Genomic DNA, 24,807 nt, shown 5'->3' on the forward strand with positions numbered 1-24,807 from the left:
TGGATTCAGTACCCCCCTATGCAACTGGCTGCTTGACTTCCTCACAAACAGACCCCAATTTGTGAGAGTGGGCAACAACACCTCCAGTGCCATCTCCCTGAGCACCGGCTCCACCCAGGGCTGCGTCCTGAGTCCGCTGCTGTTCACGTTGATGACCCATGACTGCTGCGCCAGGTCCACTACTAACCACATTGTGAAGTATGCAAACGACACAACAGTAGTGGGCCTCATCCGTGACAATAGCGACATGGACTACATGGAGGAGGTGAAAGATCTGGTTGACTGGTGCAGAACCAACAACCTGGTCCTGAACGTCGACAAGACCAAGCAGATCATAATTGACTTCAGGAAGCACCAGTCCAGCCACGCTCCACTCTTCATCAACGGCACAGCGGTGGAGATGGTAAGCAGCACCAAGTTCCTGGGGGTGCAGATCACTGACAATATAACCTGGTCCCTAAACACCGGAGCTCTTGTAAAAAGAGCTCAGCAGCGCATGCACTTTTTGCGTCGGATGAAAAGAGCACAGCTCCCTCACCCCATTCTCACCACATTCTACAAAGGCCCTATAGAGAGCCTGCTGACCAACAGCATCTCTGTCTGGACTGGAGCCTGCAATGCCTCAGACTGGAAGTCTCTCCAGAGAGTGCTGAGGACGGCGGAAAAGATTATCAGGACTCCTCTTCCTCCTATCCAGGAGATCGCAAAAAGCCGCTGCCTGACCAGGGCTCAGAAAATCTGCAAAGACTCCTCCCACCCCTACCAAGGATTGTTTTCACTGCTGGACTCTAGGAAGAGGTTCCGCAGCCTCTGTAGCAGAACCTCCAGGTTCTGTAACAGCTTCTTCCCTCAGGGCGTAAGACTCTTGAACGCATCATAATTAAATTATCCCCTCAACTCCCCCCAAAATGGATTAACTTGCTGGAATAAAAAAGACAATATAACATACATCCATAAACATGGACGCATGTGAAAAAGTGCAATATATTTATCTGTACAGTAATCTATTTATTTATATCTGCACCTTATTGCTTTTTTTATTATCCTGCACTACCAAGAGCTAATGCAGCGAAATTTTGTTCTTATTTGTACTGTAAAGTTCACATTTGAATGACAATAAAAAGGAAGTCTAAGTCTAAGTCTATAAAGTGATGTTGGTTGAAGAGAAAAATATTCGTTGTGATTACGAATCTGTTAGCCATACCTGGGCAAAATACGGCCCGCGGGCCACATGCAGCCATTAGGATTTTCAATCCGGGTCCACCGGATGTTCTACATAATTTTTTTTAGACCTTTGACATCAAAACTGTGGCTGCCATTATGATGTGCAGTGCTGTTTTTAAATTACCGTAAGTCTTGAACTATAGAAAGTATTTCAATGGTTGAAATCTGCGCTTTTGAGCATTATATGAGTTATTAAGGTTATCTACGTCACAGCGGCTTAGACAAGGAACAAAGCAGAGTGGGCGGGGTTTGTTCTCAGAGAAGCCAGCCCGAAATGCATGTGTCAAGAACAGATGCGGAAGCAGATTTTTACAACAAATTTCAGCATAAAAGTGATAATATATCATACTGTAGGTGTTTATTACACTTTGCATTCATATTTTGCTGTTTGTTACATTTGTGTTGCTGTTTCGCTTGATTGCAAAATATGTCTATCGAAGACCTGGTCTGAGAAATAAAAGAGGAGCGATGTTCATATGTTGTTAATATACAGTATATGTTAATATAATGTGGACTGGGGCCTCCATTGCCTCAGACTGGAAATCTCTGCAGAGAGTGGTGAGGACATTGGGGCGGCATAGCTCGGTTGGTAGAGCAGCTGTGCCAGCAACTTGAGGGTTGCAGGTTCGATTCCCGCTTCCGCCATCCTAGTCACTGCCGTTGTGTCCTTGGGCAAGACACTTTACCCACCTGCTCCCAGTGCCACCCACACTGGTTTAAATGTAACTTAGATATTGGGTTTCACTATGTAAAGTGCTTTGAGTCACTAGAGAAAAGCGCTATATAAATATAATTCACTTCACTTCACTTCACGACAGTGAAAAAGATCATCAGGATTCCTTTTCCTCCTATCCAGGAAATCGTAAAAAGCCGCTGCCTGACCAGGGCTCAGAAAATCTGTAGAGACTCCTCCCACCTCCAACAAGGACTGTTTTTACTGCTGGACTCTCAAAAGAGATTCCGCAGCCTCCGTAGCAGAACCTCCATGTTCTGTAACAGTTTCTTCCCTCAGGCAATAATACTCTTGAACGCATCATAATAATCCTCTCAATTCTCCCCCAAAACTGATTAACTCGGTGGAATTTAAAGACAAAACATACATCCATAAATGTGGCTGCATATGCTCAGTGCAATATATTTATTTGTACAGTAATCTATTTATTTATATATGCACCGTATTTCTCTTTTATCCTGCACTACAACTAGCTCAGTCTGCACCTCCTCTCCAGGGCCTAGGCAAAGACCGATTTTTTAAATTTTATTTTAATCTTATATTTTTTTCTCCCCCCCTTTGTTTACCTTTATCTCATCTTTTTTGTAAGGGGCGCTGGAAGCCGGCAGACCCGTCAGCGATCCTGTTCTGTCTCCCTGTAATGTTTGTCTAAACTTGAATGGGATTGTGCTGAAAATTTAAAAATTTTAATTTTCCTGAAGGAACTCTCCTGACGGAATAAATAAAGTACTATCTAATCTAATGTAATCTAGTTTATGCACCTCAGTAGAAGCATTTAAGTCTCACCTTAAAACTCATTTGTATACTCTAGCCTTTAAATAGACTCCCTTTTTAGACCAGTTGATCTGCCGTTTCTTTTCTTTTTCTTCTATGTCCCACTCTCTGCTGTTTCTTTTCTTTTTCTTCTATATCCCACTCTCCCTTGTGGAAGGGGTCCGGTCCGATCCGGTGGCCATGTACTGCTTGCCTGTGTATCGGCTGGGGACATCTCTGCGCTGCTGATCCGCCTCCTCTTGGGATGGTTTCCTGCTGGCTCCGCTGTGAACGTGACTCTCGCTGCTGTGTTGGATCCGCTTTGGACTGGACTCTCGCGACTGTGTTGGATCCATTATAGATTGAACTTTCACGGTATCATGTTAGACCCGCTCGACATCCATTGCTTTCCTGCTCTCCAAGATTCTCATAGTCATCATTGTCACCGACGTCCCACTGGGTGTGAGTTTTCCTTGCCCTTATGTGGGCCTACCGAGGATGTCGTAGTGGTTTGTGCAGCCCTTTGAGACACTAGTGATTTAGGGCTATATAAGTAAACATTGATTGATTGATAGATGCAACGTTTATTTCTTATCTGTAAAGTTCAAATTTAAATGACGATAAAAGAAAGTCTAAGTCTGTGCAGTGTTTTATTGTTCATAGTTAATATTGTAATTCCCACTTTATTTATTTTAATGTACATTTTGGGTGTCCCATTCAGTAAAATTTAACTGTAAAATTCCATTTAGAATTCCTATAGACTTCTATCGGACATAGTGGCTTTTGGTATTAGTGTTTCTGAAAAAAAGGGAACCAAACACATATACTGTACAGCAGATTTTTACAGCTACATGTGTATATATAATTTATACACACATACACATTGGCCCCCAGACACATTTTTCTCTCAATGTTGCCCCCCAAGTCCAAATATTTGCCCAGCTCTGCATTAGACTGTGCTGCACATGTCCTGCTTGCAGAGCTGCAAGATGTCAGCTGCAAGGCAATGGATGCAAGTGTTATTGTCCAGTTGAGCTCATAACATGCATTACAGTAAATATGTTTGTTTGTATTTGTACCATATTGTGTGCAGTTGAAGGCTGCTTCGACTCGGTTGTAAAACTCCTCCCCCAGAATGGAGCGATAATCCCTGTGGCTTGTGTGGACAAAACACCGAGTTGCATCTTTAAACAGCAGATCACTTTCTCCGTAGCGATAAGATTCGAAGAGCTTGAACTGAGAGTATGTGTTGGCTGCCAATGTTTCCTGCAGGGTACAAATGATTTTTCAAACCAGATGATATTAGGCACATGTTGTCGATGTGATGTAATTCAGTTGTATGTCACTGCCAACTAAAGTGCAATAAAAAATGAAAACTGGTGCCTGTATGCTCACTTGGGACTTCTTGAGGAAGTGTATAATCCGTGACATGAGCCCCGGTCTTGTCACGACAGTGTTTGGCGGGATGACTCCCAGGTTACACCACTCCCAGTTCGACAACGAGGCCCGACGACCGTCTGCACACAGCAGCTCGAAGTCCGACGATGTCCACCCTAGCGCCCAACCGGAGGAAGTCAAACCTGAAGAATAAAATAGTAAAGCACATGTGTAAAAGGTTCGATTTTGTTCATAACTTTTATGGACAGAATTTCTAGGCGAAGTCAGGGCGTTGAGGGATCCGGTTTGGTGGCTGCAGAATTAGGTCTATGCTTTTTGCAGATGATGTGGTCCTGATGGCTTCATCTGACCAGGATCTTCAGCTCTCACTGGATCAGTTCGCAGCTGAGTCTGAAGCAATTGGGATGAGAATCAGCACCTCCAAGTCCGAGTCCATGGTTCTCGCCCGGGAAAGAGTGGAGTGCCATCTCCAAGTCGGGGAGGAGATCTTGCCCCAATTGGAGGAGTTCAAGAACTTAGGAGTCTATCTCACAAGTGGGGGAAGAGTGGATCGTGAGATTAACAGGCGGATCGGTGCGGCGTCTTCAAGTAATGCGGACGCTGTATCGATCCGTTGTGGTGAAGAAGGAGCTGAGCCGATAGGTAAAGCTCTCAATTTACCAGTCGATCTATGTTCCCATCCTCACCTATGGTCATGATCTTTGGGTTATGACCGAAAGGACAATATCACGGGTCACCGTCGGGTGGTGGGTCTCTCCCTTAGAGATAGGGTGAGAGGCCCTGCTATCCGGGAGGAGCTCAAAGTAAAGCTGCTGCTCCTCCACATCGAGAGGAGCCAAATGAGGTCGTTCAGGCATCTGCTCAGGATGCCAACCGAACGCCTTCCTAGGGAGGTGTGTGGGGCACGTCCGACCGGCAGGAGGCCAAGGGGAAGACCCAGGACACGTTGGAAAGACTATGTCTCCCGGCTGGCTTGGGAACACCTCGGGATCCTCCGGGAGGAGCTGGACGAAGTGGCTGGGGGAAAGTCTGGGCATCAATACTGAGGCTGCTTCCCCCGTGACCCGACCTCGGATAAGCGGAAGAAAATGGATGGTTGGGTGGATGTGTTAAAGTGCATGAAACACGTGTTATATCTTACTGAGAATATTGTCTTGAAGGTTATGCTGCTCGAGAAAGGCCACATCGCCGTAGCTTTTGCCCCTGGGATCTCCGACCAGACATCTACAAGCAGGGAAAATCAGAATCAGAATCAAAACATTACAGGAATCGCTGACGGGTCTGCCAACTCCTAGCACCCCTTACAAAAAAGGTGAGAAACAGGTAAATGCTGGGAAGAGGGGGGTTAAAAAAGGACAAAAAACACTCTAAGCCTGGGCTCCTGGAGAGGGGGTCCAGACTGGGGCCAAGGGGGAAAAAAAACTCATAGCCTTAGCACACAAACATGTGTGTAAGAAGGAAACATCAAAGAACACAAAGGACATTAAAGACATTAAAATAGCAGAACTGATGCAACCAGCCACTTCTACACACCGCCAAAAAAGTAAAACATCAACAACAAAAACAAAAAAAAAACATATAGACCGTGGTGGCTCCTGCGGTTTTCTACGCCATCATCTGCTGGGATGGGGAGAGAGCATGGCCAAAGACAGGAGCAGACACAACTAAGCAACCAAGAGAGCCGACTCCCCCCTCGGCCGCCCACCAACTCTCGGCCAGTGTCCAGTCGGCATGGATGAGCGAGGATACGTCCGAGGAGACCGAGGTGTCCGATACCTGCTCATTCAGCCAAGACACCGTGTATCTTGTCCGTCCCCGCGCTCAGAGCCAGCGCCGTAGACCTGTATCTTCATCCGCACCTCCTCCATTATTTCCAAACGGACTCTGGTGTTGCAGAGACCCAGCAGCTGGTCTCCATGGCCAAAAGGCTCCCGGGAGGCAGCTCCAGAAGCCCAAAAAAAGCATAGCAGAAGTCACGAAAGTGCTACCCCATGTCCCACAGTCCCAAAGGGTCCCGATCCAAAAGGCAAAAGGCAAAAAAAATAAGATAAAAAATACACAAGAGGGAAAACCTCAGGAACAAAAAAGGATGACACAAGAGCACAGTGATCCTGCCAACAGCAGCCACTTGGGGGAAAGAAAAAAAAAGTACGTGTAGAAATGTTAGGGAAACAGTTTGCACATTTCCAGTTTATTTGTGTATGTTTTCAACTTTCCAGTACAAATTGCCACACAAAACAAACTTTATCTATGATCATTGCAGCTGTGTCCACAGTGCATGTGGACTGATACTGACAAGCTCAAATAAATGAAACGCAACAAAGGCCTAACATAGTATAGGGCAGTGTTTTTCAACCTTTTTGGAGCCAAAGAACATTTTTTGCGTTGAAAAAAAAAAACAGAGGCACACCACCAGCAGAAATCATTAAAAAACAAAACTAAGTTGACAGTAAAAAGTCGTTGTCGCAATTCTTGGATATGACTTTAAACCATAACCTACCATTCATCACTATAGCTCTTGTCTCCAAGTAGGTGTACTGTCACGACCTGTCATATCACGCCGTGACTCATTTGGAGTTTTTTGCTGTTTTCCTGAGTGGAGTGTTTTAGTTCTTGTCTCACGCTCCTAATTTCGTGGCTTTTTTTCTTTTTTTTGGTATTTTCCTGGAGCAGTTTCATGTCTTCCTTTGAGCGATATTTGTCGCATCTACTTTGTTTTAGCAATCAAGAATATTTCAGTTGTTTTTATCCTTCTTTGTGCGGACATTGTTGATTGTCATGTCATGTTTGGATGTACATTGTGGACTTAGCTCCACAGCAATGGTAGATGGGTTGCACTTGTATAGCGCTTTTCTACCCCTTTTTAAGGAGCCCAAAGTGCTTTGACACTACTTCCACATTCACCCATTCACACACACATTCACACACTGACGGCGGGAGCTGCCATGCAAGGCGCTCACCAGGACCCATCAGGAGCAAGGGTGAAGTCTCTTGCCCAAGGACACAATGGACGTGACTAGGATGGTAGAAGGTGGGGATTGAACCAGTAGCCCTCAGATTGCTGGCACAGCCACTCTACCAACTTCGCCACGCTGTCAGTAAGTCTTTGCTGTCGTCCAGCATTCTGTTTTTGTTTACTTTGTTGCCAGTTCAGTTTTTGTTTTGTTCTCCATAGCCTTTCCTAAGCTTCAATGCCTTTTCTTAGGGGCAATCCCCTTTTGTTTATTTTTGGTTTAAGCATTAGATACCTTTTTACCTGTACACTGCCTCACACTGTTCCCGACATCTACAAAGCAATTAGCTACCGGCTGCCACCCACTGATATGGAAGAGTATTAAACGGTTACTCTGCCAATCTCTAGACAGCACCGAGGCACAGCAGACTGTATCTCACGGCTCACTAGTATGCCGCAGCACATCGGTTGAAAAACACCGGCATAGGGAACAAAACTGTCAGCACGCACCTTAAAGCGCCCATGTTACCATAGTAACGCTCGTTGTGATTGTCAGCGCAGCGTTTGCTCGGAGCCTCCCCGGTGCCTCCGATACACACTTTGCACAGATTGCCCTCCGAGCCAGGAAGACACCCTTTCCGAAACACGTCGCTGTACACTGAAAGGGCAAAACGATGCCAAGTCACAAGACGGGAAGGTTTCAGTGAACAGGTGAATAAATCAAACAGCACCTTGGTGTGGACCACAGTTGACGCTGCTTGTGTTGTGTTCCCGACTGAGGGCGTGTGCGTGCGGCAGAAGCCATCCTGCAGGGCTGTACATGTGGCCATGACAGGAGCGGCGACCTCCGAGGTTCCCTATGGTGATGCTTCTGCCGGACCGCTTTGAGAGTGCCACACCCACCACGGGGGGCAAAACTGAGGAGTGAGACTCGCAATGATTTTGTAATAAATACATATAGTGGCCTTCAAATTTGTCAAGTTACCATCTCTTTGTATGTGGGCGGATCCATTACATTCTTCACCTGTTAAAGAAAACAATATCATCAGGCTCTCACAATAAATGAGTGGTGTCCCGAACAAAAAGTTTTTCACTTCCGATACAATAACGATATTGAAGCCTATACCAATATTGATACGACATCAGCCCAAATCATACACACTTGCGTGGAATGTTAGAAAAGGCTGTAACAAGCCTTTCCTAACAGACTGTTAAACAACTTAAGCGGTACATCAAGCAAGAATGGGAAATAATTCCACCTGAAAAGTTTCAAAAATTGGTCTCCTCAGTTTCCAAACGTTTATTGGTTGTTGTTAAAAGTAAAGGCCATGCATACTTGCCAACCTTGATACCTCCGATTTCGGGAGGTGGGGGTGGGTGGTCGGGGGTGGGGCGGAGGCATGGTTGGGGGGGTGGTTGGGCGGGGGGCGTGGTTAAGAGGGTAGGAGTATATTTACAGCTACAATTCACCAACTCGAGTATTTCATATATATATATATATATATATATATATATATATATATATATATATGTATGAAATACTCGACTTTCAGTGAATTCTAGCTATATATATTTATTTTATCATATATATATAAATAAAATAAATAGTTGAATTTCAGACGGCACCTATTAAATAAATACACAGTAATAAAAACACAGTTGTTCTTCTAACTGTACTGTGCTTGCTGGTTACTAAAAAAAACAACAACACTTACCTTTCACTATTTGAGTAACCTTTGTTCTGCCATTTGCGTACTGGCGAGCGATCTCCGAATCCGGGAACATATCCTTCACGGATTTGTTGTAGACATCCGCAAAGGAGAACAGGATGTTGCTTCCAGCTATCAGCATAGCCATCTTTGTCTCAGCATAAGTTACACCATCGGGTCTCCATTTTGCGAGGTGGCCCATAATACTGGGTTGTGAACGATGCTGCGCTGCGGACGTTTTGTGCTTCGTTGACCGTTTATGACTGAGTAAATCCGTTCGGCCACCGTGTTCAATGGAGAAATCTGTTCTACAAAATTTACAGGCAACATACTCCTTACCTTTTGAACTCTCCAGGATAAACTAAAATTCTTGTTTCCATTCGTTTTGGAACTTGCAAGCGTATTTCTTCATTTTGCTCGTCGACGGTGCAATATATTGGGTTGGAGTCAATAACCAGGCAAGGTGAAGAAGTTACGTCTCTTTACTGTGGGCTTCAGAACAGACTCCCTCACTTGCCGTCACGTGCGCAACACCACGTAAATCGTTGGCCAATCAACAAGCAACCCCATAACACTATAGCCAACATTCACCAGGAGATGGCAACAGACAACATAGATCACTAAATTACAGACGGCATCGCCATGGCTGACTTCCTCGTTCTTCTGCTTCGTCTCCTTGTGTGTGCAGTTTTTTATTAAAATCCGTAGATGTTGTAACGTATTTATATAGTGGGAAAGCGGATGTGAAAACAGGCTGTCCCCACTCAGGTCCGCATGGAGCTGGAGGGGGCGTGGCCTCCAGCTCCGGCTGAATTTCAGGAGATTTTCGGGAGAAAATTTCTTCCGGGAGGTTTTCGGGCGAGGCGCTGAATTTCGGGAGTCTCCTGGAAAATCCGGGAGGGTTGGCAAGTATGTTTGTAACATTAGCGGGTATGAACCGCAGGGTGATGTGATGCGTCTAGTGCAGCCATCCTTGGATAGCATAGTTGCATGCCTGTCTGCTGCTTGCTTTGTTGCATGCCTGCTGCTTGCTGCCTCTCGCTTCCAGGAACTGCCGCTGGCTAGCTGATCAAGAACCAAGCAATGGAAAAGCAGAAAGCGTAAGTCTTTCCTCGCCAGTACATAGCCTCTCCATCACCAAGACCTGTGCTGTGCCTCCTCGTGGCAGTCCCCGGTAACTGTGTGCCTTGCGGCCTCAGGCTACACAGCATGGGATCCCCCGGGGGTGGATACCTTAGTCCTCATCCAGGCTACCACCATCCGACTGACCAGTGCCTACTGGCTAACCACTGGGTTATAGGCTACGGGAGAAAACCCCTAACGAAAAATCTGTGGCGAGGACCTGCATTAGGCAGTCACCAACAGACCGGTGCTCTGGCAGTCCTCTGCAACCCCATGCGGTCGTCATGAGCTTTTCATGCCCCTGGAGGACGCCACAAGGGGCCAAGACAAAACAGTGTGGGTAGAGACTGCGCTCTTCTACCACCACTTAAATCAATTCACTGCTCTCGGTTGCTGGGAAAGTTCTTGCTCGGATCATGCTGTCTCGTTTAGTTACTCACATCTCTGAGAACATCTTGCCTGAATCACAGTGTGGATTCAGAAGAGATCGGAGTACTACTGACATGATCTTTGTAGCCAGGCAGGTACAAGAAAAGTGCCGGGAACACCACCAGGATCTGTACATCGCCTTCATCGACCTGTCCAAGGCATTTGACACCGTAAACCGGAATCTCCTCTGGGACTTACTGGGAAGGATGGGAATTCCACCAAGGTTCCTCAACATCCTGAGACAACTTCATGATGGAATGCGAGCCTGTGTCCGCATTGGAGGCCAGCAACCCCCCTTTTTTAATGTGAAAGTCGGGGTCAGGCAGGGATGTGTCCTAGCCCCTGTTATGTTCAACCTCTTTCTCTCAGCAGTCACTCTCTTCTCACACAAAGCTCTGGGAACCACAGATGGCATCCATATATAGTTCCGGCTGGACGGCAGTCTCTTCAACATCCGACGCCTCCAGGCCTTCACTAAAATTACAAAACAACAGATCCTAGAACTTCAGTATGCTGACGATTGTGCTCTCCTTGCCCACACGCCAGACTCTCTCCAATGTGCACTTAACGTGGTCTCATCCACGTACAGTGCCCGAGGACTCAAGGTCAACATTTCCAAAACACAGATCATTGCGCAACACTCTATCCATCAGTCAGAAGTGCCTGTCTTCAACATTGATGGCCAGCAGCTCACCATCGTTCAACACTTCACCTACCTCGGAAGCGTCCTTTCTCCCACCTGTAACATCGAAAATGACATCCATGTCCGTGTTGGGTTAGCGTCTGCTGCCTTCGGTAGGCTCAAAACCAGGGTCTTCCTGAACAGAAACCTGACAGTTTCCACCAAAGCAGCTGTCTACATAGCAGTTTGTCTGTCCACACTGCTATATGGCTCGGAAGCCTGGACCCCTTACCAAAGGCACGTCAGAATCCTGGAGAGATACCACATCCGCTGCCTGCAACGGATTCTGGGTCTGACCTGGGAGGACAGGGTCCCTCATGTGGATATTTTTGACCGGACCAAAACACCCAGCATCCAAGTGTTCCTTGCGCAAAGACATCTGCGCTGGATGGGGCATGTAATCCGCATGCCCGCCCAGAGACTCCCCCGACAGATCCTCTACGGCCAACTCCAGGAAGGCTGTAGGTCTCCTGGAGGTCAGCGGAAACGCTACAAGGACCACATAAAAACCCTCCTGAAGCGCTGTGCTATCCAGCCTTCCGCACTGGAAATCTTGGCTGCTGATTGCCGCACCTGGCGCAACTGCAGTCACGCTGGCATTGCTCATCTCCAAGAGCAGACCACTGAGTGGAGAAAACGACAACGTATACAGCGACATCAGCGTGCTGCAGGGGCCCCCCTCTCAAACGTAGACTACATCTGCCCCACATGTGGCAAACCATGCGGGTCACGCATTGGCCTGCACAGCCACATCCAATGGCATATTCGAAACCACCCTCAATAACCCATTACTGGAGCAACGTCATCATCGTAATCGATGGACAGCCATAAACAACATTAAATATCTTGTCTTTGCAGTCTATCCATCCATCCATTTACCGCTTACAGTCTATTCAATTGAATATAAGTTGAAAAGGATTTGCACATCATTGTATTCTCTTTTTATTTATGAATTAAACATTATGCCAACTTCATTGGTTTTGGGTTTTGTAATATGTGTTTATGAGCACCAAGCATTAGTCAAATCTATCGCCCTTCTCACTTGTTTGCTCCACTTTTGAGTGACAAGGTGCACAAACGCTCATTTTGTAAGTTATTATAAGGAAATGATTCCCGGGCGCGGCCACCAGTGTTGCCCACTGCTCCCCTCACCTCCCAGGGGGTGATCAAGGGTGATGGATCAAATGCAGAGAATAATTTTGCCACACCTAGTGTGTGTGTGACAATCATGGGTACTTTAACTTTAAAAAAAAAAAAAACCTTCCTCGTATTTCAAGCATTAAGACTAGATTTTGGGCAATACTTATAATACACTATTGCAGGACCTCTGAGACATGTTTCAAATTGTGACTGAATACCAACAAACATAGCCTACATTAAAGAGGATTAATACCATAATATTCTGTTACTACTGGGACAATGCCACATTTTCCTGCGATGAATGCATGTGTTGCATCTAGAGAGACGGCGTCCACTTCATGCCTCTGTAAGCAAATGACAACAATGTGGGATTCACCTTGCATGTCGAACAGATTACAATAAGCAATATATTCTGCTTACTTTACCTTAACTCACCTTAATTTTCTCCACACAGTCCCGCATGGATTCCGCTATAACACAAACCAGCGGGTCTGACTCGATACTAAGAGCCCACTGCTCACATTTTGTGTGCTCTGCGTGGCTGATGCAGCACCATCGAATAACACTGTCCTCCATGGAGCTTCCTGCACGCACACACATTGTCAATGAGGTGACATGGATAGGAACTACAACAACCTCAAGGAGCGAGCACCTTCATGTCCAAGACCTTTGAGCAGTGCAACATAATCCTGTCCCAACACCTGACTTATGTCTGCGCCATCTGGTAGCATGGATACTTTGACTGTGGCGTCTTTGAAAAGAAGGTCGGTTTCCCCAAAAGGTAAGGAGTTAAAAAGCTGGAAGCGGTGCCTCTCTCTTCCTTGACGGCCAAACAACATCTGCGGGATAAAAAAACCCAAACATTTTCTGTTCATTAAAGGAACTTATTGTACAAAACTTAAAACCAGTGAAGTTGGTACATTGTGTAATTCGTAAATAAAACAAAACACAATGATCAATTAATTTTTTGCAAATAATCATAAACTTTGAATTTTATGGCAGCAACACAGTGCTTTTGAGCTTTGCGCATATACCAGTTCAAATGGTTCTTTTCCTCTTTGGTCTGGAGAACACAACGTCCACAGTTTCCAAAAATAATTTCAAATGTGTACTCCACAGACCACAGAACACTTTCCCATTTTGCATCGGTCCATCTTCGATGAGCTCGGGCCCAGCGAAGCCGGCCGCGTTTCTGTGTGTTGTTGATAAATAGCTTTCACTTTGCATTGTAGAGTTTTAACTTGCACTTACATATGTAGCCACAAACTATAGTTACTGACAGTGGTTTTCTGAAGTATTTCTGAGCCCATGTGGTGATATCCTTCACACACTGGTTTTTGATGCAGTACTGCCTGAGGGATCGAAGATCACGGGCATTTTATGTTGGTTTTTAGCCTTGCTGCTTACGTGCAGTGATTTCTCCAGATTCTCTGAACCTTTTGGTGATATTACGGACTGTAGATGGTGAAATCCCTGAAGTCCTTGCAATAGCTCATTGAGAAATGTTGTTCTTAAACAATTTTCTCACGCATTTGTTCACAAAGTGGTGACCCTCGTCCTATCCTTGTTTGTGAATCGCTGAGCATTTAATGGAAGCTGCTTTTATACCCAATCATGGCACCCACCTGTTCCCAAATTGGCCTGTTCACCAGTGGGATGTTCCAAATAACTGTTTGATGAACATTCTTCAACTTTTTCAGTCTTTTTTGCCACTTGTGCAAGCTTTTTTGAAACATGTTGCAGGCATCAAATTCCAAATGAGCTAATGTTTTCAAAAAGTAACAAAGTTTTCCAGTTTGAACGTTAAATATCTTGTCTTTGCAGTCTATTCAATTGAATAAAATATTTGTGGCACTCCACTTGGCGACGGAAAGTTTCTGTGAGTATGGCTTCCTGCGCTTCGTGCACTTTACTCATGGATAGGTTGGCTCTGCTAGAGAGCCGTGTCCACCAGTTAGAGCAGTGTAATTTCGTAACTTTAGATGTTGCGGACACATCTGCTAGCATTAGCTGTAGCGAGCCAACTAGCCCGGCTTGTAGCAGCCCTAAGCTACGGTGTACCGATTGAGACGCATAACAGATTCAGCCCTTTAGCTAGTCCTACACCCCAGTCTACCGGGCACTACACTTTAGTCATAGGGGACTCCATCACCCGAAACATAAAGTTTAGCAAACCAGCCACAATTAAGTGTATTCTCGGGGGCAGAGCACCTGACATTGAAGCTAATCTTAGGGAGCTAACTCGCAACAGGCCTAGTAAACATGTACGACAGGCTAACCGCACCACTAGTTATGCGAATATAGTTATACACGTTGGCTCCAATGATGTTAGGATGAGACAATCAGAGATTACAAAGAGAAACATAGCCAGGGCTTGTAATCTCGCTAGAAAGATGTCCAGGCATCGAGTAATTGTCTCTGGCCCCCTGCCTGGGAGAGCCAATGATGAGAGATATAGCAGATTAGTCTCTCTTAACAAGTGGCTGGATAGCTTCTGTAGACAACAGGGATTTACGTTTATTGATAATTGGCCCTCTTTCTGGGGCAAACCTGGCTTGCTGAGGAGAGACAGCCTTCACCCTAACCAGGAAGGCGCTATCCTCTTGTCTCGGAACATAGATTTCGCATTGAGCCACATTTGACTAACTGCACTAGAGCAAGCCCGGTCACAGGCAATTACAGAGCCTGCTAGCCTGGGTATGGAGTCAGGTAAGTTAGAACTAGCCAGCGCCAGGCTGGATAATCCCTGTACACATAGCAATTTTCTTAGAATAATACACAACTCACATAATGGTTTTTCTGCTATGACTATGACTACGTCAGAGTTAGACATGCGTTCTACTAAGGTGGCAAATTATGATGCGTTCAGTTTATCGCAGCACCAAGTAGACAATCTGAAAATTCCCGTTATATCAGTTCCTAGATATGGTCGTAATTATTTTAAGTGCACTGTGCATAATAAACGCAAGATTATTAATATTGCTACTACGGATAATTGTATCAACAACTCCTTAAAACAGCCCACTACCTATAATATGGGCTTTCTAAACATCAGATCTTTGTCTCCCAAAACGTTATTAGTTAATGAGGTCATTAGAGACAACAACATTAACGTCATCGGTCTTAGCGAAACCTGGATTAAACCAGACGACTTTTTTGCGATAAATGAGGCGTCTCCTCCTAACTATACGAATCCGCATATTGCCCGTCCCCTTAAAAGGGGAGGGGGGGGGTCGCACTAATATACAACAAAAACTTTAACTTTAGTCCTAACAAATAATAAATATAAATCGTTTGAGGTGCTTTCTATGAAGTCTGCCACACCGCTGCCTCTGTGTCTGGCTGTTATCTACCGCCCCCCAGGGCCCTATTCGGACTTTATCAGTGAATTCTCAGAGTTTGTTGCTGATCTAGTGACGCACGCCGATAATATAATTATAATGGGGGACTTTAATATCCATATGAATACCCCATTGGACCCACCGTGCGTGGCGCTCAGGACTATAATTGATAGCTGTGGTCTTACACAAATAATAAATGAACCGACGCATCGCAGCGGTAATACGATAGACCTAGTGCTTGTCAGAGGTATCACCGTTTCCAAAGTTATGATACTCCCGTATACTAAAGTAATGTCAGAGCATTACCTTATAAAATTTGAAGTTCAGACTCATGTTCGGCACGCTAATAATAATAATAACTGCTATAGCAGCCGCAACATTAATGCTGCCGCAACGACGACTCTTGCTGGCCTACTGCCCTCGGTAATGGCACCATTCCCAAAGTATGTGGGCTCTATTGATAACCTCACTAACAACTTTAACAACGCCCTGCGCGAAACCATTGATAGTATAGCACCGCTGAAGTTAAAAAAGGCTCCAAAAAGGCGTACGCCATGGTTTACTGAAGAAACTAGAGCTCAGAAATTATTATGTAGAAAGCTGGAACGCAAATGGCGCACGACTAAACTTGAGGTGCACCATCAAGCATGGAGAGATAGTTTAATAACTTATAAACGCATGCTTACCTTAGCTAAAACTAATTCTTACTCAAATCTCATCCGCCTTAATAAAAACGATCCAAAATTTTTGTTTAGTACAGTAGCATCGCTAACCCAACAAGGGATTCCTTCCAGTAGCTTCACCCATTCGGCAGATGACTTTATGAAGTACTTTAGTAAGAAAATTGAACTTATTAGAAAGGAGATTAAACACAATGCGTCCCAGCTACAACTGGGTTATATTAACACAGATACGACTGTATATACGGCGGATACTGCAAATATCCAAAATAGTTTCTCTCATTTTGATGAAATAACATTAGAAGAATTGTTACAACGTGTAAATGGAATAAAACAAACAACATGTTTACTTGACCCACTTCCTGGGAAACTTATCAAGGAGCTTTTTGTATTATTAGGTCCATCAGTGCTAAATATTATAAACTTATCACTTTCCTCGGGCACTGTTCCCCTAGCATTCAAAAAAGCGGTTATTCATCCTCTCCTTAAAAGACCTAACCTCGATCCTGACCTCATGGTAAACTACCGACCGGTGTCCCACCTTCGCTTTATTTCGAAAATCCTCGAAAAAATTGTTGCAGAGCAGCTAAATGAACACTTAGCGTTTAACAATCTATGTGAAACCTTTCAATCCGGTTTCAGGGCAAATCACTCTACTGAGACAGCCCTCGCAAAAATGACTAATGATCTATTGCTAACGATGAATTCTGATGCGTCATCTATGTTGCTGCTCCTCGATATTAGCGCTGCTTTGGATACCGTCGATCATAATATTTTATTAGAGCGTATCAAAATACGAATTGGTATGTCGGACTTAGCCCTGTCTTGGTTTAACTCTTATCTTACTGACAGGGTGCAGTGCGTCTCCCATAACAGTATGACCTCGGACTATGTTAAGGTAACGTGTGGAGTTCCCCAGGGTTCGGTCCTTGGCCCTGCACTCTTCAGCATCTACATGCTGCCGCTGGGTGACATCATACGCAAATACGGTATTAGCTTTCACTGTTATGCTGATGACACCCAACTCTACATGCTCCTAAAGCTGACCAACACGCCGGACTGCAGTCAGTTGGAAGCGTGTCTTTAAATTAAACAATGGATGTCCGCTAATTTTTTGCAATTTAACGCCAAAAAAACGGAAATGCTGATTATCGGTCCTGCTAGACACCGACCTCTATTTAATAATACAACTTTAACATTTGACAACCAAATAATAAAACAAGGTGACTCGGTAAAAAATCTGGGTATTATCTTCGACCCCACTCTCTCCTTTGAGTCACACATTAAAAGCGTTACTAAAACGGCCTTCTTTCATCTCCGTAATATCGCTAAAATACGCTCCATTTTGTCCACTAAAGACGCCGAGATCATTATCCATGCGTTTGTTACGTCTCGTCTCGATTATTGTAACGTATTATTTTCGGGTCTCCCCATGCCTAGCCTTAAAAGATTACAGTTGGTACAAAATGCGGCTGCTAGACTTTTGACAAGAACAAGAAAGTTTGATCACATTACGCCTGTACTGGCTCACCTACACTGGCTTCCTGTGCACTTAAGATGTGACTTTAAGGTTTTACTACTTACGTATAAAATACTACACGGTCTAGCTCCATCCTATCTTGCCGATTGTATTGTACCATATGTCCCGGCAAGAAATCTGCGTTCAAAAGACTCCGGCTTATTAGAGACTCCTAAAGCCCAAAAAAAGTCTGTGGGCTATAGAGTGTTTTCCGTTCGGGCTCCAGTACTCTGGAATGCCCTCCCGGTAACAGTTCGAGATGCTACCTCAGTAGAAGCATTTAAGTCTCACCTTAAAACTCATTTGTATACTCTAGCCTTTAAATAGACCTCCCGTTTTAGACCAGTTGATCTGCCGCTTCTTTTCTTTTTTCTCCTATGTCCCCCCCTCCCTTGTGGAGGGGGTCCGGTCCGATGACCATGGATGAAGTACTGGCTGTCCAGAGTCGAGACCCAGGATGGACCGCTCGTTGGGACCCAGGATGGACCGCTCGCCTGTGTATCGGTTGGGGACATCTCTACGCTGCTGATCCGCCTCCGCTTGGGATGGTTTCCTGTGGACGGGACTCTCGCTGCTGTCTTGGATCCGCTTTGAACTGAACTCTCGCGGCTGTGTTGGAGCCACTATGGATTGAACTTTCACAGTATCATGTTAGACCCGCTCGACATCCATTGCTTTCGGTCCTCTAAGGGGGGGGGGGGGTTGCCCACATTTGAGGTCCTCTCCAAGGTTTCTCATAGTCAGCATTGTCACTGGCGTCCCACTGGATGTGAATTCTCCCTGCCCACTGGGTGTGAGTTTTCCTTGCCCTTTTGTGGGTTCTTCCGAGGATGTAGTAGTTAAATTAATTGAGAAGCACTGATCTAATACCATATATATAATTTTATTATTTTGTAGTGGGGATTGTAAGAAAAATATTGTTAAATTAATTAACTCAAACAATGAACAATGGTAGGTATGAAAAACAAACCTATTTATCATTAACATTCTTGAATGGATTTATGCTGCCTGTTTGTTATTCTTTTGGGCGACACCTGGAGGCCACATTAATTATTAAATTAAGCTCATGACGCAGTACATTGAATGATGTGGACACGTTTGTTACTGGATACTTTCTTATATGCTTTGGACACTTTGATTTGTGTAAGTTTTATGCAACTATAATTATTTGATACTTGCTTATATTGACAAATGTGGCTTACAATGTTTACCTTATGTGAATGACTAAAATATAAGAAAAAAATACCTTGTGTGCTTATTGAAGGACAGTTAAATATTAACTGCTCGTCTAGCTTTGCGCAAGTAAACATTCTGCTGCATTGCTGATATCAGGCTGATATTCAATATCAAAATTGGATTGGGACACCCCTGGTCAGCATTAATAGAGCGGATGAGTTTATTGCAAACAACACCATGAATATCACACAAACAGCTGACTAGCCATACCAACAATTTATAGCGCATGCAGAGGTAGATAAAGCTGCTGACCATACATGAGACTTTACAGTAAATGTAGCTACTGCCATCTTCAAAAACGCCTCGACTAAGTGGCAACTGCTGTTCATTTCATTCCAATTCAGTTTCAGTTTATTTCGAACATGCATACGATCCAATGTAATGCATGACATATTTCCAATTGTTTCATTGCAGTACATCTGAAAAGGAGTAGGAAGAAGCTGAGTTTATTTAATCCTACCCCTTAATACCATGGCAATTTTATCCAATTTCCTTGTTCTCTGTAACAGAACAGTGAATAAATAAATATTAAAAAATATACCATAGTAGGTAAAAAAATATCAAATACATAAATAATCATTATCTAAAAAAAAATAGATAAATAAAAGATTCAAGATGTTCATCATAATTATTGTTCTGTGTACTTTGTGAACACTTATTGATTGACAGTCTCTTAAACTGAATCTTATTGGTGCTTTGTTTGATTTCTTTGGTTAATCCATTCCATAATTGATTTCCACCTACTGATATGCTAAAGGTTTTAAGTGTGGTACGTGCGTACAAATGTTTTAAATTAGATTTTCTTCTAAGATTATATTTCTCCTCCTTTGTTGAGAAGAATTATTGTACATTTTGGATAGCAGATTATGGTTTGCTTTGTACATCATTTTAGCTGTTTGCAAACACACCAAATCATTGAATTTCAATATTTGTGATTCAATAAATAAATAAAGGGTTTGTATGTTCTCTATATCCAACATTATGTATTATTGTAATTTTTTTTCTTTTTGTAACACCGTCACTGACTCAAGTGTACATTTGTAGTTGTTTTCCCATATTTCTGCACAATAACTCAAATATGGTAACACTAGCGAGCAGTAAAGAATATGACATGATTTTTGGTCCAGAACATGTTTTGCTTTATGAATTAGTGACGTGTTTCTTGCAACTTTATGTTGTATATTATTTACATGAAATATCCAGTTAATTTTATCATCTATTATTACACCCAAAAATGTGTTTTCTTTTACCCCATTTGTTTGACTTTCTCTTTGTTGAAGTCTTGCTGACTGGGTTCTCCCGGACCACACGATACCTTCACCACCACAATGGATTGACAATAAAAAAAAAATATATATTTTCGCCATTCTACTTTTGCAGCTCTTTCTCCGATGCTTTTCAGCAGTCTCTCTCAGATGCTTTTGAGCAGTCTCTCGCCAGTTCTTTGCTGCAGTCCTGTATCTGAGCCGCTTTTTGTGTCTGTCTGTCTCTCCCTCTGCGGTCACCAACGCTGCTAATAAAGAGACAGATGATTAGATAACTCATTCCAGCTGAGGTATCCACTCAACTGTCATCCGCTTCCCAGTTGGCTCCCGCACATGCCCCGCCCGCTGACTATGCATGGACCACGCCCCTCCACATGCCTCCCCCGTCAGACTCGGGCCGGGCAGCCGTCCGGCCGCGCCTACTCCCCCCTGCCCCATGGCAGGGAGAGAGAGGAAGTCGGCGACGGCCATCTGCGTGCCCTGCCGGTGGACCACCCGGAAGTTGTAGGGCTGTAGTTCAAGGTACCACCGGGTGATCCGCGTGGTACCTTCATTCGGTGGAGCCATTGGAGAGGCGCCCCAACAGGTAATAGCGGAGGGCCCCGACCGCCCACCGGATGGCAAGGCACTCCCTCTCCACCGTGCTGTACCTTGCCTCCCGGTCCGAAAGTTTCCGGCTGATGTACAGTACGGGACGGTCTACGCCCTCCACCCGCTGGGACAGCATCGCCCCCAGTCCCCGACCCAACGCGTCCGCCTGCAGACAGAAAGGGATTTTAAAGTTCGGCATGTGCAGTACCGGCTCCTCGCAGAGTGCTGTTTTTACCTTGTCGAACCCCCGCTGTCACTGCTCCGTCCACTGGACCAGATCTGAAGCACCCTTTTGGGTGAGGTCAGTCAGTGGACTAGTTAGGTCCGCAAACCGGGAAATGAACCAGCAGTAATACCCCACCAAACCCAAGAACTGCCTCAACTCTTTTTTTGTTTTGGGGGGTGGGCAGGCTGCGATCGCCACTGACTTGTCCACTTGTGGCCGCACCTGCCCTCCCCCCAAGTGGTACCCCAGATACTAAACCTCCTTCCCGCCAACCCCGCACTTTGCCGGGTTGGTGGTGAGCCCCGCCCGCCTTAGGGACTCGAGCACCGCCCTCACCCACTGCATGTGTTGTTCCCAGCCGCCCTTCTGGATGATGACATCATGCAGGTAGTCGGCCGCGAATGCAGCGTGGGGTCAAAGTAGCCGGTTCATGAGGCGCTGGAACGTGGCGGGCGCACCGAACAAACTAAACGGAAGTGTCACAAATTGATACAAACCTTCCGGAGTGGCAAAGGCTGTTTTTTCTCGGGCTCTGGTGACAAGGGAATCTGCCAGTAGCCCTTGGTTAAATCCAGTGTCGTGAAAAAATTAGCAGTGCCTAGCCGATCCAGGAGCTCGTCGACCCGGGGCATTAGGTATGCGTCAAAACGTGATATATCATACACCCTGCAGTAATCCACACAGAAGCGTACAGATCCATCCTTTTTTCCTACCAGAACAATGGGGCTGCACCATGCACTGTGGGATTCTTTTATTACGCCCAACTCAAGCATAGTTTTTAATTCTTCCTGGACCACTTAGCGTTTGTGTTCGGGCAGTTGATATGGCCGAGACCGCACCATAACCCCTCGGGCTGGTCTCAGTATGATGTTGGATGAGATTTTTACGCCCGGGCCGAGAGGAGAACCCATCAGAGAAGCTGCTCTGCAACTCAGCAACATCCGCCCTCTGCGCTAACAAAAACTGGTTGTCACAGGGGAGGGGAGGAGTCGGGGCAGAGCGCGGGACCTCAGGTCCCAGCTCCTCCTCTTCTTTCACTACTGTCACCATGGAGACAGGCTCCGCCTCCCTCCATGCCTTCAGCAGGTTTAGGTGATGGATCTGAGTGTCTCCGCGTCGGTCCGAGCGTCGGATCTCATAATCCACATCACTAACTTGCCGTGCGACCTCAAACGGCCCCTGCCACTTCGCCACTTCGCAGCTTGAGGATGGAAGTAATACAAGCACTTTTTGTCCCGGTGCAAATTTTCGTAGCTGGATCCCATTGTTATACGAGTGCTGTTGACGCTCTTGGGCGCGGAGAAAATTTTCGCATGACAAGTGCCCCACCTTGTGGAGTTTTGCTCGCATGCCCAAGACATACTGGATTTCATTTTTGCTGAAGCTCGGACCCTCCTCCCAGCTTTCTTTAATTAAGTCCAGCACTCCGCGTGGCCTCCGGCCATATAATAGTTCGAAAGGTGCGAAACCTAGGGAGGCCTGGGGTACCTCCTGCATCGCGAACATTAGAGGATCCAGCCATTTATCCCGATTTGGTTTGTCCTCGTGTATAAACTTACGGATCATGGTTTTCAGTGTGTTATTTAATTTCTCCACCAGTCCATCCGTTTGTGGATGGTAGACACTGGTGTGGATGGACTTAATTCCCAGTAATCCGTATAGTTCCTTTATTGTGCGTGACATAAAGGACGTGCCTTGGTCAGTCAGAATTTCTTTCGGGATTCCAACTCAGGAGATGACCTGAAACAGTGCTTGCGCCATACTCTTTGCAAAGATGGAGCACAAGGGCACTGCCTCGGTGTAGCGCGTTGCGTAATCCACCAGGACTAACACGAAGTGGTATCCCCGTATGCTCGGGTGAAATGGTCCGATGAGGTCAATCCCAATTCTTTCAAATGGGATCTCCATAAGCGGCAATGAGCGCAAGGGTGCCTTCGGGATGGCCGCTGGATTCACCAGCTGGCATTCCGGGCAGGCAGCGCACGTCTGCTCGGATGCCCGGCCAATAGAACTGGACCATGACCCGATTAAGTGTCTTATCATACCCCATGTTGCCAGAAAAGGGGTCTGCATGCGCCGTCTGAAAAATTATTTCCCGGCGCCATTTTGGCACCAACAACTGGGTTTATTCCTCACCGGTTTGAGTGTCACGGCTCACTCGATATAACCTGTCCCTAATAATTGAAAAGTGGGGGAATACCGGCGCTTTTCCGGGATGGACCAGCTGACCGTCGATGGACTCTACCTGATCCAAGGCCGCGCGCAAGGTTTCATCGTGGGACTGCTCGAGGGGAAAATCCTCCGCAGGTTGCCAGTGGGGGGCCGGGTGGCCTCCCGCGAAGCCCCAACCGGTTCCCGCTCGGCAGCGCCAGATGAACCCGCGTCACCGCTGACAACTGCGCGGACATTCCCTTTTTCTACGGTCCGTGAACGCATCCCCACACATTGCGTCACCAGATAGTTAAACCACGGCCAATTTGTTCCTAGAATTAAGCGGTGTGTAAGTTGCGCGCTTACAGCAACCTTGACACTATGCTTTTGACCCTTATACCAAATTTCCACTGGCACAATAGGGTACTCGTGCACATCCCCATTAATACACCTAATTTTTCCCTGTGTTGCATGCCTCAAAACCCCGGGTCGAACCAGGTTTTGGTGGATCATGGTCTGTTTGCAGCCCGAATCAACCATTGCCCGGCATGTACCCCCTTGTACCCTTACCGGGACACCGTACGTCTCCCCTGGATCGGGGGCGAGCGCTCGGGGGCCGACAACCCGAATGGCCTGCCCGACCTCCATCAAGGAGCAGTCCCGTCGCACATGCCCAGGCTGTCCACACCCCCAACAGACCGGCCCTGGTGTTCGCAAGTCCCTCTGCGAAGGGAAGCCCCTTCTCGGCAGCATCGGCACCCTGAAAATAATGAGCAGAGGAGAGGTTATCCCCTTTTCCCCCCCCTTGCTACTGTGGTCATTTTTTTTTTTGTGTGTGTGTGTGTGTGTGTGTGTGTGTGTGTGTGTGTGTGTGTGTGTGTGTGTGTGTGTGTGTGTGTGTGTGTGTGTGTGTGTGTGTGTGTGTGTGACCTTCTCTCGGGTCCCGGCCGCCTCGGCCAGGCTGGGTCGCGGTTCCAGGGTTGTCGTCTCCGGCAGCGCGGGTCGTCGGCGGGGAGCTGGAACGGGCCTCTCTGTTGATCTTGTGGACGTCTCTTTTTGGACCGCAAGGTGTTCCTCCTCCAGTTTTACTACCGTCATCCAGTCGCTGGGCCGGTGGTATTTCACCCATGCGGAGGTCCGGGCTGGAATTGCCGCAATAAATTGCTCGAGCACTACTAGTTCGAACAAGTCTCTCAGCTGCCTTGGGCTGGAGCCATCTGGTCACTGCGCCTTGTAGCTGTTATGCGAGGGCAAAGGGAAGATCTTCGGGGCCGAATTTCAAGGCCCGGAACCGGCATCGGTGGTCCTCCGGGCTGCTTCCGACACGGTCCAGGATTGCGCGGCGCAGGTTTGAAAATTGCATTCGGGCGGCCACTGGGGGACTCAGCGCCCCCCGTTGCGCCTCCCCCGCCAGGCGCGGCAGCAGCTTCATACCCCACTCCTCTTCAGACCACCTGCATGCCGTGGCCGTGGCCTCGAAGATGTCGAGGTACGCATGGGGGTCCTCCTTCTCCGTCATGCGTTTCATGGAGGCTGCTTTTCCCTCCGATGCCCCCGCCGCCCTGTCCATCAACGCCTGTAGAACGTGTGTCTGCTGCTGGGACGCCGCTGCTACTTCTGCCAAGACCTGGCCAAGCGACTCCAGGGGGTTTGTG

General features: G+C 46.3%; 1 protein-coding gene across 1 annotated transcript in view; it reads right to left on the reverse strand.

Annotated features, from left to right (window-relative positions):
* Window positions 1-3,343: 3,343 nt before the first annotated feature.
* The window catches only part of sxph (saxiphilin), a 30,129-nt gene continuing 8,665 nt past the window's right edge, over window positions 3,344-24,807 (reverse strand). Inside the window, exons 8-17 of the mRNA XM_061874374.1 lie at window positions 12,796-12,982; window positions 12,579-12,727; window positions 12,397-12,487; window positions 8,047-8,085; window positions 7,793-7,978; window positions 7,572-7,719; window positions 5,250-5,332; window positions 4,106-4,290; window positions 3,790-3,976; window positions 3,344-3,706 (exon numbers count right to left, since the gene is read on the reverse strand). Coding sequence (XP_061730358.1) covers window positions 3,660-3,706; window positions 3,790-3,976; window positions 4,106-4,290; window positions 5,250-5,332; window positions 7,572-7,719; window positions 7,793-7,978; window positions 8,047-8,085; window positions 12,397-12,487; window positions 12,579-12,727; window positions 12,796-12,982 — 1,302 coding nt within the window. The 3' untranslated portion in view covers window positions 3,344-3,659. The remainder of the gene's footprint in view (window positions 3,707-3,789; window positions 3,977-4,105; window positions 4,291-5,249; window positions 5,333-7,571; window positions 7,720-7,792; window positions 7,979-8,046; window positions 8,086-12,396; window positions 12,488-12,578; window positions 12,728-12,795; window positions 12,983-24,807) is intronic.

The sequence above is a fragment of the Nerophis ophidion genome, linkage group LG16 (assembly GCF_033978795.1).
Source record: "Nerophis ophidion isolate RoL-2023_Sa linkage group LG16, RoL_Noph_v1.0, whole genome shotgun sequence".
In the NCBI taxonomy this organism is placed as follows: domain Eukaryota; kingdom Metazoa; phylum Chordata; class Actinopteri; order Syngnathiformes; family Syngnathidae; genus Nerophis; species Nerophis ophidion.